This window comes from Taudactylus pleione, unplaced genomic scaffold (assembly GCF_031769625.1).
Source record: "Taudactylus pleione unplaced genomic scaffold, aTauple2 ptg000916l, whole genome shotgun sequence".
NCBI classification, from domain to species: domain Eukaryota; kingdom Metazoa; phylum Chordata; class Amphibia; order Anura; family Myobatrachidae; genus Taudactylus; species Taudactylus pleione.
In genome coordinates this window covers 1,475,218-1,495,091 of record NW_028285317.1, presented here as the reverse complement: position 1 = coordinate 1,495,091, position 19,874 = coordinate 1,475,218, and the positions used below count along the sequence as shown (strand labels likewise).

General features: G+C 43.6%; 1 protein-coding gene across 4 annotated transcripts in view; it reads left to right on the top strand.

The window, feature by feature from the left end:
* Window positions 1-19,874, top strand: part of CDK14 (cyclin dependent kinase 14) — a 691,508-nt gene that overhangs the window by 563,103 nt on the left and 108,531 nt on the right. For all 4 annotated transcript variants that reach the window (XM_088459604.1, XM_088459603.1, XM_088459605.1 and 1 more), the window contains 2 exons: window positions 921-1,060; window positions 17,394-17,538. In XM_088459604.1, the coding sequence (XP_088315730.1) occupies window positions 921-1,060; window positions 17,394-17,509 (256 nt within the window). In that variant the 3' untranslated portion in view covers window positions 17,510-17,538. The remainder of the gene's footprint in view (window positions 1-920; window positions 1,061-17,393; window positions 17,539-19,874) is intronic.

Sequence of the window (19,874 nt, the reverse complement as noted above, 5' to 3'; positions counted from 1 at the left end):
ATGTTCTTTAATTGTGTTTAATGCAGACCTATAAACAGCTTCAAACACAAAGGGGAACTCTTCTGGAGTGATTCTGCAACCTACTCTTTCCACATAATCAGATGGTTCAGTCTTTTATTATTATTTTTTTATGAACAAAGTTAAAGTTGCACAAAGTTAAGTACTAAATATACCTTTTATTTATGTGAAACCGAAAGATTGCATAAGAAAAGAGGTGTGTTAAACCTCTAGGATGGGGGCCGGCATGTATACAAATTACTGTTTAGAGTTAGCCTATCGTTAGCAGGGGCAGGTTTTCAATAGAGACATTATATAAGGGGCTAGAAGTGAGGGCCAAAGCCTCTTTGTTCCAGATTGCCCACCCTCCCTTCCCTTTGCAATTATTGGCAGGTTGTTGTAGTTAATTATGTAGTGGCGGAAAGAACGGCAGTTCACCAGTCCGGGTGCAATTGTGAGTTAAGGGCGTTCCCTTCGTTGACTGGTAGTTGGCTGTACCAACCTAACGGGGGGCAGTATCATCACCTAAACGGGTGGGTAGTCAAGTTAGGGGGTGAGCGTTACCTTTTGTGTTTGACATGGTTTACATGGTTATGTGTATGCACTCTGGGCGATCTACGCCTGCTATGTCTTTTGTTGTTTGTGTGTGGGCATAGCAGATCTGGCTGATTTCTGGACGTCCTTTCTTTGCCACCATACATCCTTAATTAATTAAAGAATTAATAAATAATATTAATTTCTCCAATAAATCGCCATCAAGTTATCTGCCAAATCCACGTCTCAGTGTCTTTATTTTATGTTAGTATGATAAGTGGTTTGCACACATGACAGCACCTCATCCGATAGAAGGTTTAATTGTATATTAATACTATAAATAATGTACGTTGTAACTAATGCCAGGGTTTTTTTATTTTCTTAACCAGGCTGAGTTACGTGAATCACGCGGAAGATCTCGCCTCCAAATTTCTCCAGTGTTTCCCCAAAAACAGAATATCCGCACAGGCTGCATTGAACCACGACTACTTCAGCGATCTTCCCCCACGGCTCTGGGAGCTGGGCGATAGTAAGTACAGGCACCTTCCTTTCTTATGCAGTAATACACAGCACGGAGCTCTGAACACAAAGCAAGGGTTGTTCTAATAGGAAAAGGCATTTTTGTCACATTATAAATCAATGACTAGTACAGCAGTACACAGTATTTATAAATGTAAGATGTCTGTCTTATTTTTATGTATATGCTGAATTTGTCTCTTACTGATAAATAATGTCATGTATTCTGCATGAGGCACCCTAAGGTATCTGGTTCGACAATCTTCATTAGGTTCATTATTATTATTAAAACTGTACAAATACACCAGAAGTTAGAGTCAGTTATCTGTGGATTGTATCACACAGTCCCCGGGTACAGTGCCCAATTAGAGTTCCTGTAGCAACACTTAGCAGAGGCACAGAGAGTGTGAAGGAACGGGGGGTATTAATATCCGAGGCCTGTGCCTTTTGAAGGGGACCCGGACAGTTACTGAGGGGGAGAAATGTCCCCCTTTGCAGCGAGCAGTGCCGCTTGCTTTTTTCTTTGGAGGGGGTGTGGCCACACCTCCCATATATGGCAACGCCCACTTCAGTACCCGGGTCGCCCTGGCCCCGAGGCAGCAGATAATGCTGAGTTATACTAAGCATTAACTGCTGTCTCGTAGCTACTTGTGGGTTGATTGTGGGTCTCTAATTGCATAGCTCAGGGCACTTAACCTGGGAGAAGATACTGTGCGACACAACACGCAGGTAGCGGAATCTGCCCCAAGGAGTTACTAGTGTCTGATAGTAGCGCAAGAGAATGAAGGGAAGAGCCAGCTTTAGACTATAAGGGGTCTATATACTAAGCAGTGTTAGGAGACAGAGTGAAAAGTGATAAGAAAGTGATAAGGTGCCAGCCAATCCACTCCCAACTGTCATCTCATGTGTTTGAAAAATCACAGTTGGGAGCTGATTGGCTGGCACCTTATCACTTTTCACTCTGTCTCCTAACACTGCTTAGTAATTAGACCCCTAAGAGGGGTATTCAATATGAAACGTAAACTTCGCTGTTGAAGTTTACGTTTCATATCAGAGCTTTTACCTGCATTAAAGTATCGGGCGCTTATCCCCGTATTCAATATGAAATTAACGAAAACGGGAGCCTGCGAAGTTGGATTTGCGTAAAGTTACGAATTTTTCCTTAAAAAAATTGTAGGACCCCCTAAAGTTGTAAAAACATGGGGGATCACTATGGGTACCCCCGTTTTAGCCTTTAAATGAAAGCCGGGGATTTAAATAGCCGCAGCAGGTGTTTTTTCCCGACATTGAAGAAGTGATGCAGAAGAGCACTTAGGTTATTTTTTTCGTTTTTTTAAGTGGTCCCATCAAATTTGGGGTACATGAAAATGGGTACTAGCATATTTTGATGTCCCTAAAGTAAGTTTTTAAAAATTCTGCAATTGTGCACCTGCCGCTAATAGCCTATTCTAGAAAACACCTGCCAAATACTTGCAGAATAGCCCTGAACCTATTTCCCTATTGTTAAACAATTTTTTCCCATTTTTTTTTTTCACCCCAATTTTTAAATAAATTTTTTGGGGTGTCCCTATTTTTTTAAAACCTTTTTTTGCCACAGTTCTTTTTTAAATGTCATTCCCAGGGGTGCAGGCTATTTTTTTTAAGCCTGCACCCCTAAACCCCAATTCTGCACTTTTTTTCGACACCTATTCAATGGTGAAAAGTTATCCCCGTTTTTTATCAAAGACTTTTCGAACCTGCGAAAAGTCTATGAAATTGAATACGGTGTAAAACTAAAACCTGCGATAATGACTTCATAGGTGCAATATTAACGCAAAAACGATGTTTTCGCTCCCATATTGAATACCCCTATAAGTCCTATATTCTGCCCAATGCACCTTACTGCCATCTGCCTTTCAAATTAAGGTGGGAGATATATCAAACCTTCTAAAGAGGACACGTGCACAAATTGCCTACAACAACCAGTAAGCATCAGGCTATCATTTATCAAGAACCTTCTGTAAAATGACGGGTAGAGTCTTGGTTGCTATGGGATACTACTTCACTTGTCCTCCTTAGAAGACTTGATACATCTCCCCCAAAGTGTGCAAATACAGATGTGTCCACATACATCTATTCTCCGTGCGCTACAAGTCGCGTTACACATAATGCGTGAGAGCCACGTGACTCGGTAGCGCTGAACGTCTTTTTGTGCAACTTTTTTACCTTGAATGCATCTTATTCGCACAGTGATGTGAATTGGACGCACAAGCAGCTTCTGCTGATTAAAATGATATGCAGCATGCCTATGTTTGTGTGCGACTGCGGGTGCATCTGCATGCGAAACGCTACGTTACCGTGTCAGCGGCTGTGACACTGTAACATAGTGTTTCGCATGCAGATACACCCGCAATTGTACACAGAATATAGGCATGCTGCATATCATTTTAGATGTATGAGGACACATCTGTATATAACTTTGTGATGTACAGTCACCATCTTGGAGATGATAAATAAGGGCCAGTGGGCCTGATTCAGAGCCGTTCACTCTGAGAGAGCGCTCGCTCTGAATCAGGGACGGTCATTTTTCTTTTTAGAACGGCCTCCTGGCCGCTCGCATAGCTGTGGGTGACCACCCAGAGCTATAGCGAGCTGCCATGATGATGGTCGCGATGGTCTAGACCATTGCGACCATCGGGCTTGCTACGAGACCCTTGTGGTAGGATCTCGTGGCCGCAAGCCCTAGAGAGATTTCGGCTCTAACAGAGCCAAAATCTCTCCACTGACAGCACTTGACATACGGTAGGCATTCTCATGGGAACGCCTCAGTTTGGGCAGCCACCCCCCCGGCCCGCCCACCAAAGGGGGCGTGCTGTCACTCAACATAGACAGCACACCCCCTTTGGTGCAAGACCCGGAGCGACGGATTGCCCGTCGCTATCTGGGTCTCGGCATGCGCACGACGGAGCCGGCTCCGTCGTGCGCATGCGCTCTGGCCCACCATCGATCCGGTTGCGAGCGCTCAGCGCTTGCGACCGGGTCTGAATCAGGCCCAGTGTTCCAACAGTTATGTAATTAATGTATGCGTTCACATTCCTGGGTGGATCTTAAAACATTTTGCAGTGTATTTGCTTGCGCAGTACAGATGAGCACAAACCACTAGCCTATCATCTGCCTCAGAAGTCAAAAGCATACCAGCCAACATAATAGGCCACACCCTGGATCTGTATGGACCACCCTTGAGCCACGTAAATCACTTGTTCAAGACCACAACTCTTTTTAGCCAGGCCACTCCTTTTTGCCATAATAATTGGGGCTGGTGGCAGGCATGCAAAATGCTGGCTGCAGTGTTTCACCCACCAAAAGTGCATAGGAAACACTGCTCCTGAAATTACTACTACAGGGCTGTGGCCAACAAAAACGTCACTGGATGTATTAATCTTGTACAAATAAATTATTTCATTCACAAAGGTATATAGAGAACCTTGGCGCAGGTAAGAGTTTGTATAATTAATTATCCCTGCTGCTGTTATAATAGGATGGTCAGCCCTATTTAACTATCAACAAAATAAGAGATAAAAAACAGCACTAAGATAATTAATAATTGGCTTGGTTTTTTTAATATAATATATGATATAATTATCTGCAAATGTCACATATTAAATGGTACATAATACACTTAAAGATCTATTCTAAAAAACATGGCCGTAACTAGGGTGGGGCTGCCGGTGCCACCGCACAGAGCGCAACAGCCCTGAGGGCGAAGCACAGGCCGCCCACCTCACACTCTCTCTCTCTCTCTCTCTGCTGGCGGTGGGGGCCGCTGCTTAAAGTGCTATGCACGGGCGCGGCTTCCAGCAGTGTACAGGAGGACAGTCAGCCGCAGCCTCCCCCATGTGACGCTGTGACTTCGCGTCCCGGCACTGGCAACCTAAAGCCCTGACTGCATCTATTGGGACGGGAGAGAGACGTCATGACGTCTCCACGACCGAGGCTCCCACAGTTCTTTGAGTGAAGTTCCCCCTGAGGAGCTGCTGCCATTGGGTGGGTCGGGCAGGGAGCGGGGCACTGTGCAGTAAGTGGTCGCGGCGCTTTGTGGTCAGTGGACACTGGACAGAACCTGCCAGGTGAGGTCATCCCCAACCCTGCATTGCTACTACAGCATGTGCTGCAGTAGAGGCAACAAAGGTGTGGGACTACAAGCCCCAGAAGCTTGCCTTAAGCCTGGTCTAAACACAACTCGATGACAATAAGCACAGCTAGCAGACACTCCAGCACAATAGTACTCTGTGTTAGTAGCCACATAATAAGCACCAGGGACAGGATAATTACTACTGTGTGTGCATAATCTGTAAGGGGCATTACTACTGTATAGCATGTGTATAATGTACATTATGATGCAGTGTAATGTGAGTAAGGGGCACTACTGTGTGATCTGGGGGTACTATAGTGTGGTCACCAATGCTCTTTCTGGCACAGGGCACCAAAATGTCTAGTTTCGGCTCTGCTAAGATATTAGGTTGGACAACCTTTTCTAATAATAAATATTTAAACCTGATAATCATATAAAGGATCCTATACCACCACTAAAATTGTCATTTAGTACTGGTATAGGATCCTCTATATGATTATCAGGGTTAAAAATGTTACTAGAGAAGGCTATCCAACCTAAATTTTGAGGAAAGATATTTGATGTATTACGTAATTTAACATGTCACATCTGCAAACAATTCTATATTATTTTATAGAAAAAAAAAAACAATCCAATTATTAATTCTATCTCAGTGCTGTTTTATCTCCTAACTTATTTTATTTATCCTTCTTAGGTCCACTTATTTATTTTTTTCTTTCTTTTAATCACACTCATCACTGACATTGTGGAGAGACACAAATAAAGTTGGATTCAATGGTCATACAATTTCAGCCTACCTATACACTCACAACTGGACTGAGATATATCTGAGGCACAAGGCACTTTGTTCAGCCCAAAATAATGTAGTTGTCATCACTAGTCATAAATGACTGGTGTTCTAAGTGATTGGTGTTCCTTAAAAAAAAAAAAAAAAAATGTTTTTTTTTTTCTTTTGCTGCTTGGCAACAATACCTGCACATGGAAAATGAATGTGTTTGAAAGAGTTCCTTCTCATAATGTATGAAAAGTGTGCTCCATTTCTGTATAGAGGCAGTACTTGAAGAATAGGGCTTTCAGGAATAGAAAAAAAAAGACAATTTAGAAGAATCTGAGAGCTGTGATTATTCAGAAGTAAATGGAAAGTCTTGTACACCATCCCCGAAGCAAGGAAAACACAAATATAGAAAGAAATATCAAGCATTTCAGATTCTTTGAATTTTCAATAAAGAATCCTATCCCTCTTGATTTAACACAGTGTGACATCCAGGAAATGTAAAGATATTTCAAATGTTCCTTTTTAGCTCTTTAGAAATTTCAACATCTTCTCTCTACTCAGAAGATCTCTGTATAATAAACAGCTGCCTAGCAACAGAGTAAAACAAAGTAACATGGCTGTGACAATAACTCTGCGAATCTGGTATGAAGACATTGCATGTAGGTGGGTTGCTCTTTCTAAACCCACATAAATATACTAGAGCAGGGCTAAGCAACCTGTGTCACTCCAGCGGCTGTGCAACTGCGCGTCTCAGCACGACCTGCCACACTGTTGCTTTTAGGACATGCTAAAACTGCGTCAGGGCATGCTGGGTTGTGTAGTTCCACCACAGCTGGAGGGCCACGGGCTGACTATCCCTGTAGTAGAGTATAGTGAGAATTAATGGATGTATATTACCAGAGTCATCAATGGTTGCTGCAACTCCTTTTATAATGCACATCAAGAGGCTTAGACCATTAACTGTTCTGTAATATGTTAATAAATGGAAAGTTCTGATTTAAGTATACAGCGATTATATTCTCCCTGTGCTTGCGTGGGTTTTCCTCCGGGTGCTCCGGTTTCCTCCCCCACTCCAAAAATATACTGGTAGGTTAATTGACTCCCAACCAAAAATTAACCCTAGTGTGTATGTGTGTGAGCATGTGGTAGAGAATATAGATTGTAAGCTCCACTGGGGCAGGGAGTGATGTGAATGGCCAAATATTCTCTGTAAAGCGCTGCGGAATATGTGTGCACTATATAAATAACTGGTAATAATAATAATCATCTAACATCTTTGGGATGTGTCAGATATATGCTTGCTACGTGGCTATTAGTTGGCTGAAGGAAAATATGCAGCGCAATCCAATCAGGGCTGGGGTGGTTTGATCTGAAGTAAATGCCGCCATTGCACGTCTGAGGACTGTGTATTGTGTTAAACATTGAAAAAAAACAAGAACAAATACATTAAGTAAATATAGGTGCAAGTGGCAAATGCAGGAGGCGTGGCGACGCGTTTAGCAGCTCTCGCTGCCCACAGGTGTGATTTGAGGCATCACATAGTTGAGCTATATTGACACAGCTTAGTGTGAAACGCGTCATCAAGCCTTCTCCTGCCTACATCATTAGGAAAATGGGGAGGATCCGGGAGCCTGCCCTGTTCTCCTAGGAGAACGCCCCCCAAAATACAGGATTCTGGCGGACATTCTGGGAGAGTAGGCAAGTGTGCTCTAGTCTATGGATTTGTGTTTCATAGTTCCTGAAAGGGAGATGCAGGTGACCATTGTTGAGAGCAGAGCAGGGCCCATTGTGTCATTATGGCCCTGACCGCAGACCGCAGTGATGCAATGCTGCAAGTCGCTGAGTCGTCATGCCCTGCATAGTGACGTGGGCAGAGTGGTGGCCTTTGCTCCTGGGAGTACGTGGAGTCTGGCTATATGAGTGGATCCCGCTTACCTTTTACAAAGCACAAAGAGAAATATATGCAAATGTATTCTAGAAGCAGAGTACTGTATATCAAAGTTTCTAAAACGAGGAATTCATGGAAAGAAGGACATTTATTGCGGTAGAAATTATACAGTGTGACATGGTTAGATCACAGCACTGTTATAATTTCTAAGCTTGAGGTACAGTTGCAGCTTGGATTACATTTTGGGTCAATGTTATTTTAGACTAGGCTAAAGTTTTCTAGGGACTCTCTTAGGAAGCATAGGGCCTAATTCTGGGTGTGCCAGATCTCTGTTCATGGACTGTTGTCCTTATGAGTCCTAGGGCTTCCTCTGACCCTTTGCTTAATACAGTATAACAAACAATCAACAATTTTATGTATGCATGTATGTATATATATATATATATATATATATATATATATATATATATACACAAAATACAACACACAATATACAGTCAGGTGCATAAATATTGGGACATTCACAGAATGTTCATATTTTGGCCTCTATTCACCACCACAATGGCTTTGAAATGAAACACACAAGATGTGCTTTAACTGCAGACTTTCAGATTTAATTTGAGGGTAATTACATCCGAATCAGGTGAACGGTGTAGGAATTACAACGGTTTCTATATGTGCCTCCCACTTTTTAAGGGGCCAAAAGTAATGGGTCTATCAACTCAAAAGCTATTTCATGGACAGGTGTGGGCTATTCCCTCGTTATTTCATTATCAATTAAGCAGGTAAAAGTTCTGGAGTTGATTCTAGGTGTGACATTTGCATAATCAGTTGCTGTCGACTCTCAATATGAGCTCAGCAACACCAAAAGACCCGGAAGACCATGGAAAACAACTGTGGTGGATGACAGAAGAATTATTTCCCTTGTGAAGAAAAACCCCTTCACAACAGTTGGCCAAATCAAGAACACTCTCCAGGTGGTAGGTGTATATGCGTCAAAGTCAACAATCAAGAGAAGACTTCACAAGAGTGAATATAGAGGTTTTCAACACAAGATGTAAACCATTGGTGAGCCACAAAAACAGGAAGACAATATTAGAGTTTGCCAAACAACATCTAAAAAAGCCATTACAGTTCTGGAACAACATTCTATGGACAGATGAGGCAAAGATCAACTTGTACCAGAGTGATGGGAAGAGAAGAGTATGGAGAAGGAAAGGAACTGCTCATGATCCAAAACATACCACCTCATCAGTGAAGCATGGTGGGGGTAGTGTCATGGCGTGGGCATGTATGGCTGCCAATGGAACTAGTTCACTTGTGTTTATTGATGATGTGACTGCTGACAAAAGCAGCAGAATGAATTCTGAAGTGTTTCGGGCAATATTATATGCTCATATTCAGTCAAATGCTTCAGAACTCATTGGACGGCGCTTCACAGTGCAGATGGACAATGACCCGAAGCATACTGCAAAAGCAACCAAAGAGTTTTTTAAGGCTAAAAAGTGGAATGTTATGCAATGGCCAAGTCAATCCCCTGACCTGAATCCGATTGAGCATGCATTTCACTTGATGAAGACAAAACTGAAGGGAAAATGCCCCAAGAACAAGCAGGAACTAAAGACATTTGCAGTAGAGGCCTGGCAGAGCATCACCACGGATGAAACCCAGCGTCTGGTGATGTCTATGCGTTCCAGACTTCAGGCTGTAATTGCCTGCAAAGGATTTGCAACAAAGTATTAAAAAGTGAAAGTTAGATTTAGGATTGTTTAGTTTGTCCCAATACTTTTGGCCCCTTAAAAAGTGGGAGGCACATTTAGAAACCGTTGTAATTCCTACACCGTTCACTTGATTTGGATTTAATTACCCTCAAATTAAATCTGAAAGTTTGCAGTTAAAGCACATCTTGTTTGTTTCATTTCAAAGCAATTGTGGTGGTGAATAGAGGCCAAAATATGAAAATTCTGTCAATGTCCCAATATTTATGCACCTTACTGTATGTATATTGTGCGTTGATGTGTAGGAACGTAGTGGCTGGTTGAGTTGAAGTGGGTGAACACAGTGGCTGGTTGAGTTGATGGGGGCGAACACAGTGGCTGGTTGAGTTGATGGGGGCGAACACATTGGCTGGTTGAGTTGATGTGTGGGAACACAGTGGCTGGTTGAGTTGATGTGTGGGAACACATTGGCTGGTAGATTTGATGTAAAGGAACACAGTAACTGGTTGAGTGGATGTGTGGGAATACAGTGGCTGGTAGAGTTGATGTGTGGGAACACAGTGGCTGGTAGAGTTGATGTGTGGGAACACAGTGGCTGGTAGAGTTGATGTGTGGGAACACAGTGGCTGGTTGAGTTGATGTGTGGGAACACAGTGGCTGGTTGAGTTGATGTGTGGGAACACAGTGACTGGTAGAGTTGATGTGTGGGAACACAGTGGCTGGTAGAGTTGATGTGTGTGCCACTGGCTAATAGAGTTAATGTGTGGGAATACATGGTGGATGGGGCATAGAGTTACTGTGTTTGGAAAAAACTATGGCTGGTAGAGCCAGTGTGTAGAGCCCACTGACTGGTAGAGTAAAATTTTGTAGAACCACTGGCTGATAGAATTGATGTGTGTAGACATAGTGACTGATAGGGCCAATGTGTAGAGATCCATGGGCTGGTAGAATAGATATGTTTGGACCCACTGGCTAAAACAGTAGAAGTGTGGGGACACACTGTCTGGTAGCGTCTGTCTGGGGTTGCCCTGGCTGATAGTTGATGTGTGTGGTCACAATGAATGAAGGTGTTGCTTTAAGAGGACACAGTGGTTGAGCTTGTTAGAGTCACAATGTGGGGACACATGGATAGTAAAATTTCTTTGTGGGAACATAATGGTTGGTAGAGGTGTGAAGGGACACAGTAGCTGGTAGAATAAATCTGTGGGGATTCAGTGGCGGGTAGAATCACTATGTAGGTACACACTGACTGGTAATATTGATATGTGGGACCCAGTGACTGGTAGAGGCGCAATGTGGAGATTCACTAGTTATTAAAGTTGATATGTGGGGACACAGCGACTGATTTACTGCATGGAGACCCACCGATTGGTAGAATTGTGTGTGTATGTGTGTATTCAGTGGCTGATAGGATGACTATGTAGGGACACACTGACTGGTACAGTTGCTGTATGGGAACACAGTGATTTGTAGAGAAGTGTAGGGACACAGCTGGTATAATGGTAGTGTCGATGTGTGGGCTATAGAGTGGCTAGTGGAATCACTCCATGCAAACACATTGGCTAGTTGAATGATCATGTGTGAGATTGGCTGGTAGATTTGTTCTGTGGTGATACACTGGCTGGTAGACTAAGTGTGTGGTGATACACTGGCTGGTAGACTCTGTGTTTGGTGATTCACTGGCTGGTAGACTTGGTTTGTGGGTATACACTAGTTGGTAGACTTGGTATGCGGGGTTACACTGACTGGTATACTTGTTGGTGTGTGGGGTTATGCTGGCTGGTAAACTTGGTGTGCGAGTTTGCACTGGCTGGTAGACTTGGTGTGCAGGGTTACACTGGCTGGTAGACGCTGTGAGTGGGGATACACAGGCGTCTAGACTCAATGTTTGGGGTTACACTGGCTGGTAGACTCATCGGTGTGTGGGGATGGTAGTATCTAGATGCCCTGCACGGAGCGGACCTAGACGTCATCAGTTACTGTCCAACGTCATATGCTACATAGAGGGGGAATATAAGCCTGTGGCGAGCAAACCAATTCTTTCGTTTGGTGGCCTTTATGGGCATGGAACCGCACTTCCACCCTCACCTCACATCACTTCCAGGTCCTTACAATGAAGGGAAAACAATCTCAACCGTGTGGGGATACACTGGCTGTTAGACTCGATGTGTCATTATGACTACTCCCTGTGGCACAATTCCACGAATCACAGCATCATGATGAGTGATTGGGGCTCTGATGACGCATTATAGGAAGTGGATGGAATGCGGATGGGTGACATTTTTTCTGGCAGTTCTTGTAGACTTCCCAAAATTTGTGAGAATGCTTATTTTTAAATTAGATGCAAAGGTTAGACAGCATGTTTATGGTGTCTGGAGCAAGGGGCTTCAAAGCCTTTAGTTATTTTTCTACAAAAAAATTAATTTTATGTAATCAAAGATGGGTTCCAGTCAATAGATAGACAGTAATTAGATAAACAATGTCTAGATAGACAACAGATGTTAGACAGGCAATAGTTCGACAGGGACAGGACAAAGGTTGACACAGAAAAGGACAACAGGGTCAAAAGGTTGACACAAAAAGTTTGGTACATGTCTTTATATATATATTTTTTAGGGTTAGGCACTTACCGGAGGGTTAGGGACTAAACGGGACTGTTAGGGTTAGGCACCAGGAGGGAGGGTTAGGCACCAAGGTTTGGGGTGAATATTTGGGTTAGAAAAATAAAACGTGTTGACCATTTTTGCGTCTACCAATTTGTGTCAACCTTTTGTACCGGTAGAACTTTATCCATGTTGACCTTTTGTCCCTGTCATCCTATTGCCTGTCTAACATCTGTTGTCTATCTAGTCATTGCATATCTAATTCCTGTGTATCTTTTATATGGTGGTCTGGCCTTAGCTTGTAGTTTCAGTGGAATGACTTTGCATCTTACAGGACCACTTTATACAGCATTATCTATAGTGATACAAACCTTAATAAGAAATGACACCTGAAGTCAAGACCTTGCCAATCTATAATAGTTATTTTGAAATAGAAACAATATTTGACATTATTTACTGACAACACTAAAAGTTAAATTAATGAAGGGGTGATCCTAAAGTATAAGTAGATGTTAAATGGTTCTTTTTACTGATTGAGAAACCGAATGATAAGCATAAATGTTTAAACCTCTAGGATGGGGGCTGGCAGGTATGCAGAACACTTGGTTAGGTAGCCTAGCCTATAGCAGTGGGGGGTGGGGGGTGCGTGTTTTATGGGAATATTTATATTAGGGGTTAGAAGTGCGGGCCAAAGACTCTTTGTCTCCAGGGCTCCAACCCTCCCTCCCCTTTTTGGTTTGTTTCTGTTTTGGATTTGGCTTTAGGTGGCGCAAAACCATACTAAGACCTGTAGTTCTAATGCAGAACAAAAGTAAAATGCAGGTGCACACTCTAAGCACTAAGAATATGGATGATCAAAATATTTATAATAAACTCCAATTAACTTTTTATTTGTAAATAAGGTTCTTTCTTATGCTGGGCATACACAGCCAGATAAAATGTCTGTCAGACCGGCAGACATTCTATCTGGCCGGCTGCCAGCCGCAGATGTCGCCGGCATACACTGTGAGAGAGGGGGAGGAGACGTAGGAAGGAACACAAGAAATGTCTGTCTGTCGGCCTCGCTGGGCATACACTGTCCGATGCGGCCGACAGTTACCGGGTAAATATTGCATCTGACGGGCATACTGGACAATCCTGCATGCCCGACCGAGCAATATTTAACCCTCGGTCGCCCGCACACACGCTACAATTATCGGGCCGATCCGCCGATATCAGGCGGATCGCCCCGATAATTGTAGCGTGTATGGCCAGCATTAGTACGTTTGGTCAAAAATGTTTGCCTACAGTACTTTATCAGGTGGGTCCCGAAAATCCTTAATACTAGTAATGGTAAGTCCTAGATAAACGTATATAATGTGTCAGTATTAGGCATGTTAGGGACCCACATGATGAGTTTCACTGTGATGTGGTACAGATGTGTCCTCGTACAACTATTTTCTGTGCGCTTCAAGTCACGCTACACATAACGCGGGAGCTCCGCGTGACTCGGTAGTGCTGATCGTCTTTTCTTGCAACGTTTACCGTCAAATACGTTTTATTCGCTCACCTATGTGAATAGGACTCACAAGAAGCTTCTGATGATTAGAATGATATGCAGCATGCCTATGTTCTGTATGCCACTGCGGGTGAATCTGCATGCGAAATGCTACGTTACAGTGTCAGTGGCTGTGACACTGTAACGTAGCGTTTCGCATGCAGATGCACCCGCAGTCGCATACAGAGTAAAGGCATGCCGCATATCATTCTAATCATCAGAAGCTGCTTGTGCTATCTATTTGCATCGCATTTGAAGATAAAATGTTGCACGAAATGACGCTCGGCGACTAGAATGGCTGTTTAACACGCAAGGAGGCTAGATGTATGAGGACACATCTGTAGGAACAAACCTGTACTAAGAGCCTTATTTTTAAAAAAATTTCAATTGCTGGAGTTTATTATAAATATTTTGATCATCAGTGTGCTTAGAGGGCCTGATTCAGAGCCGGAAGCTCTGAAAGAGCGCTCGCTCTGAATCAGGGCGTTTTTTTGTTTTTTTTGGTGCGGCCTCCTGGCCGCTCGCATAGTTGTGGGTGACCACCCACAGCTATTGCAGCTATTGCAAGCGGCCAGGTGATGGTCACGACCATCGGGGCTTGCGACAAGACCCTTGCGATAGGTTCTCGTTCCCGCAAGCCCCAGTGAGCTTCTGGCTCTTAATAGAGCTGGAAGCTCCCCACTGACATCACTCGTGATGTCAGTGGGGCCGCCCCCAACCGGCAGGCGTTCCGTCGGGAACGCCTCCGTTTGGCCAGCCACCCCCCCTCCCTTCCTACAAAACGGGGCGAGCTGTCAATCAACATCGACAGCCACCCCCTTTTGCTGCTAGACCCGGAGTGACGGAGCGCCCGTCGCTAGCCGGGTCTCGCGCATGCGCACGTCGGAGCTGGCTCCGGTGTGCGAATGCGCAGTGGCCAAACATCGACCTGCTCGCGAGCGGGTCTCAATCAGGCCCAGAGTGTGCACCTGCATTTTCCTCTTTTTCGGCATCAGATTCTCAAATGACCATGAAGTAAAGTAAATCTGGCTTCCGCTCCTGCCCGCAGTTACTGCCACTTTGCCTGGGTGACAACCCCTATGTGTGTTTTCTAGCTGAATTTGCAATTTTGCAAGCATACTGTAGGTAGTGCACCTTTCTGGGGGTAGTTCCAAAAACTGGAAGTTGGGCCTGCACCTATGTATTCTTACGGCAGATAAATAGGCGCCCTGATCCTCTTAAAATGTGCTGCAGCTGCGTACTACTTTTTCTGATTCATATGTGTAACCATAAATAAGTCTAATGTTACTGTTTTGTTGACCCGGTCACATACTGTACATGCTCGTAACATTCAGACTGTCACCCAAATACTGTAGCTTGTCATCTCCTGTCCACCCCTTCTCTAAGGTCTACATATATGATTTCCCACAGTACATATGCAGAATTATTTCAGGGTCCTTATCCATTAAATTTACTGTAGCTTATGCATAAGAGCTGTGAATGGGGCCGGATTAGAATTAAGTAGTAAAATTCATTCTTTTTTTTTTTTTTTCATTCTCTCCCAGCACTGAATCCTGCTATGATCATTCTCCACTTCTGACATCTCAATCCGATCTCAATGAATGATTAAGCACAGCTAGGATTTTGATAGTCTCTCAATTCTGTATTCTCTAGTAGTACTTTTCACTCAATATTGAGTTATTACCCAGTTGCCACTTAGTTTATCAGCCAGTGGTTAAATCTTTCGGCAAAGCAGTGCCTACCCATTATCACTCTTCAGCAGGCTGACAGCAGAGAGGGGGACTTGTCCTAGTCATTAACAAGCACAATGTATGCAGAACACCAGAGGGGAATTAAAACCACAAAAAATACCTCAGGGTGGTATTTTTAATATGAGAATTTAATTTGTAATTTCACAGATTAAGAATTTTGGCAGCATTAATCCTTTTATCAGCTCACAGCAGGTAATTTACAGAAGCATAACCATAAGAGATATTCACTGGCAGAAACACGTCTTTGCATAACGTTAAACATCGGGAGCAGTGAAACCTTTTGAAGGGGGGAGAATAAAGATGAAAAATCATTATATTTTAAAGGAAGGTTTTCTTTAAATGCCTCCAGTGAAAATTTAAGTTAGAGAAATACGGTTTCTGTGTCTGGAAGATAATCATTATGAAACACAAATCCAGTTGCAAGAAAAAAAAAAAGAGTCCCTGTTACATATGCTGAGAGCTTAGTTTTATATATTGAAAATATTTGCTGTAAACATTTCTAGGAAACAAAGATATGCTAAGCTGGGTCTGTGTAGTCACTGTTGTTTTTCAGAGACAGCATCTTGATTTTGTAAATTAAATGGCATCCATTGTCTTCAAACGGGGCGGCAGCCATTTTGTTTGCAGGACCAATATGTATGAGAATGCAGCCCAGGTTATGTAAGCCTATGGACCTAGGAACCAGTCACATCACTGAGGCAGGAATTGGCAGCAGCTATTTTGTGGCTTCTATTAGGCTGCATTTTTATATTATCAGTATAATAGGGACCAGCTGACATGGGAGTAGACTGCACCTGTTACCTACAATCAGCGGTGGAAGCCATTTTGTGGGTTTCTCTGTTGTTAGTGAGAATGTGACCTCTCTATTCCATAGGAATTAATAACATCTCTGAGGTACTCTGTAAGCCAAACCTGTATTCATCAGAATGTGGCCTATTAATAAATTAGCAAACATTGGACCCACTGAGCCATGAAATGGAGGTAGCTAGTTTGTTCAGTCCATTTGAATGGAGCCTATCAGTTCACTAGGAGCCAGCCCTGACTCAGAGGTATAGGTCATCTCTTACCTACTGTACTTACAGTGGAGAAAATCATTGTTTTGGGCTTACTGTAACTTTTATTCCTGAGAATGTGAATGTGACATATCGTTTTGCTAGGAACCATGACGTCACAATGTGGAGGCAGCCATTTTCAGACGATCTATTAATCAGCAGAATGCGGTTTATGTTTTTGCTGGCCACTGGTGGCATCACCAAGGCATAACGTTTTGGATAAAAGTACCCGAAGACAGTTTGCAAAATACTTATTCTGTGACCTTTGTTTGTAGTGCGTCGATGGGCTGCATTTTCAGCTCTCAAAATCATACCACACTCTACTCCTGAAGGAAACCACCAGTATCCCTAAAACACTACCACCTTTTTTCCACTAAGCTGGAACCAAAGTGGCTGCCCCAATTGCCACCTCCATATAATGTCTTAGTGATGTGATTGATTCCTATTTGATTACATTTTGTTTTTCCCCTTTGGGATCTCTGGGAGGGGGATCTCAAGGTGGGTCATCTGGGATTGTGGTGCTGTGAATCACCCCATAATGGCGCCAGCCACTGTCTCCCCATGTCGTGATATGTGCCATTAATCAGGAGAGGTGGGCCCACAATGATGCCTTTCACAACAAATCTTGTCATCAAGCTCTGAAACAGCCCATTTCACTGGGGAAGTGGGTGGGATGCAGGAGGCTGCTATAATCTAGAAGTCTGAGGCAGCTGCCTGAAATCCAGGAGTCTCCTGTCCATCCTGGGAGAATAGTTATGTGTGGTGTAAGTGAAAAGTGCGCAATAAACATTTCTACCAGTTCTTCAAGTTCATTTATGTATTTTTCCCAGTGTTATCTGTGGTAGAAACTCTGTGGACCATTGCGGGTGGCACAGGTAACTTTAACGCGCTGTCTCTCTCTGTCCTTGTAGTGTCTTCCATTTTTACCGTACCGAATGTGAAGTTACAGCCAGAAGCTGGAGACGGCATGCGGGTGTTTGGGAAAAACAATAGTTTCAGCAAAAGTCTCTCAAACAGCAAGCACTGATGATGTATAGCCATGTGTGTGGAATTCAGGTAGGTGCCTGATGGAATAATGATGATAGGCATACTGTCATAATAATGCATGTATGATTTCTGGAAATAAATGAGTCTGTCACTTCTAAAGATAAAGGGCCTGATTCAGACCCGGAAGCTAAGCTGCGAACGCTCGCTATGGGCGTTTGTCGCCAGTTTCTGCATGCGTAAAAGTTGCAGTGCGCGTGCGCAAGCCAGTCATTTAGATCGGGAATCGTGCGCTCATTCAACACAGACTGAGCGCTACATTGAGTGACAGCACCGTTTGTGGGTGGTAACAGGGGAATTTGCTTGTGAACGGGAGAGTGTTGGTGGGAACGCAGACGTTTCTAGGCATCAAAACGGAATTTAATGGGCATGGAGGTATCATTGTACACGTCACTTGGTTGTATTTCTGCCTGCAGTGATCGCAGTGCTTGCGGCGGGGTAGGCTCTACCTCAAGCACTGCGTGCAGCTCCGTTGGCTCTCAATGTTACTGATTAATCACACGCTGCCTAGAGATGACGTGTGCTAATAAAGAAAAGTGGGCGTCATTACACTGGCGTGCGCTCGCTCTGCGTTGCTCTCTAAAACATAGAGGGCATCCTTAAGCCAGACAGTGCAAACGCAGAATTTGCATACCCGGCCCCTGACGGCTGCGTGAGAGCGCAGCTTAGCGTCCCGGTCTGAATCGCCCCCAAAGCGATTCCATTACCATATCGATTGTATAATTATGTAACTTTGGCGAGCATTCTATGGTTCCAGGGACTCATGTAGTCATTGTGCCCTCATGGGGGTGACACACTTATCTGAGAATGATTTCATTGCAAAGTTCTCATTGTCACTGCGTCTACCGTGACTGTGTCCTGTCACATTGATTGTGACAGCTGAAGCCACCACCATCCAAACATAGATGAATGAGTGGAATGAGAATTGCTGGAAACAAAGGATCATATGTGGAATATACCATTAGCCAGATTAACTCCTTATAGTCTGTGAGTAACATGCTACTGATTTACCATGCGATGGATCCTACCAATCATTGTGATTTATTTATGTATTCTCTTTCTTTCCTTCGGCGTTATATACTGTATATATGGTTTATTTATGCAATTATGATTCTTCCCCGTCTATTTCCTGATATAAGAGACCACACAGCTCTCTTACACCGACCTCCCAAATACGCCGATGAAAGTGGCACACAGGGGAATGGGATTTAATCCATAGCAGCCAGTCACAAGTTTGATTAGCTAAACCCAACTGTCATAATCTAATTGGTTGCAATTGGTTAGAATAAAGGTTGACAATGGCCAGCAGTCCATCTGCTGTGGAACTACACATCCCAGAATGCAATGCCACAGTTTTAGCAGCAAAACTTTGTGGCAGGACATGCTGGGAGGTATAGTTCCACAGCAGCTGGAATGCCTTCCGCTGCCTACCCTTGGGCTATAATATATCTCTTCTATATACCTAGTTTTGGAAATGTCTCCTAATTGTGAATGTATCCTTTCTCTGTAGCCTGGATAGTCCTGGTGTAATCCTCAGGAATAACTAAATGACATTCTTGTGTTGCCTAGATTTAGCAATGCTAATATTAGATCCAAAGGGATGTGAGTGACGTGTGAGCTGCATAAAACCTCTTCTTTCAGCGTTATTAGGTTACTGCTTTATTATTGTATTTTGCACAGATCTGGGTTCACCAATTCCCGGCCTCAAGTACAGCTGTAGTGCAATTGTTGTATACACTGTGATACAGTATAGGTACCCCAAGGGGTACCACAGTTATTACACTTTGTAGTATAATATGACAGTCACAATGTCCTGTTAGATGACCGTGTTTGCCACAGGCCCTTTTTTATGGGCGCCCAGCCCAGCATTTTTCTTACACCACCTTTGGCTAGCCCAGCTTGCAAAGTGCGCTGGCGCGGGCCGGCAGGAGCTCCGTGGGTAGTGGAGGTGCTGATTGGGGCTGCTCCCCTCGATTTCAGCTCACCCTTTACTGGAGGCAGACAGCAGGCATTTTGGACTTTGTTTGGGTGCACTGTGGGCTGCTGCTTGCCTCCTGCGATGGGTTTCCTTCTGCCATACTCCCAAGGTCCGCGCCTGCTAGGTCCTGTACCGATCAGATCTGCTGCAAGGTAAGTTTGTTTGTAATGTATAAGTGACATGTGCGCGTGTAAGGTATGTGTGACATATGCATGTGTGCATGTATGTATATATGCGTGTATATCTATATGCTTGTGTATGTATATACCGTGTGTATGTATGTATGTGTGTACACACACCTACATATATATATAAATATATATACAGTGTATGTGTGTGTGTGTATATATATATATATATATGTATTGCA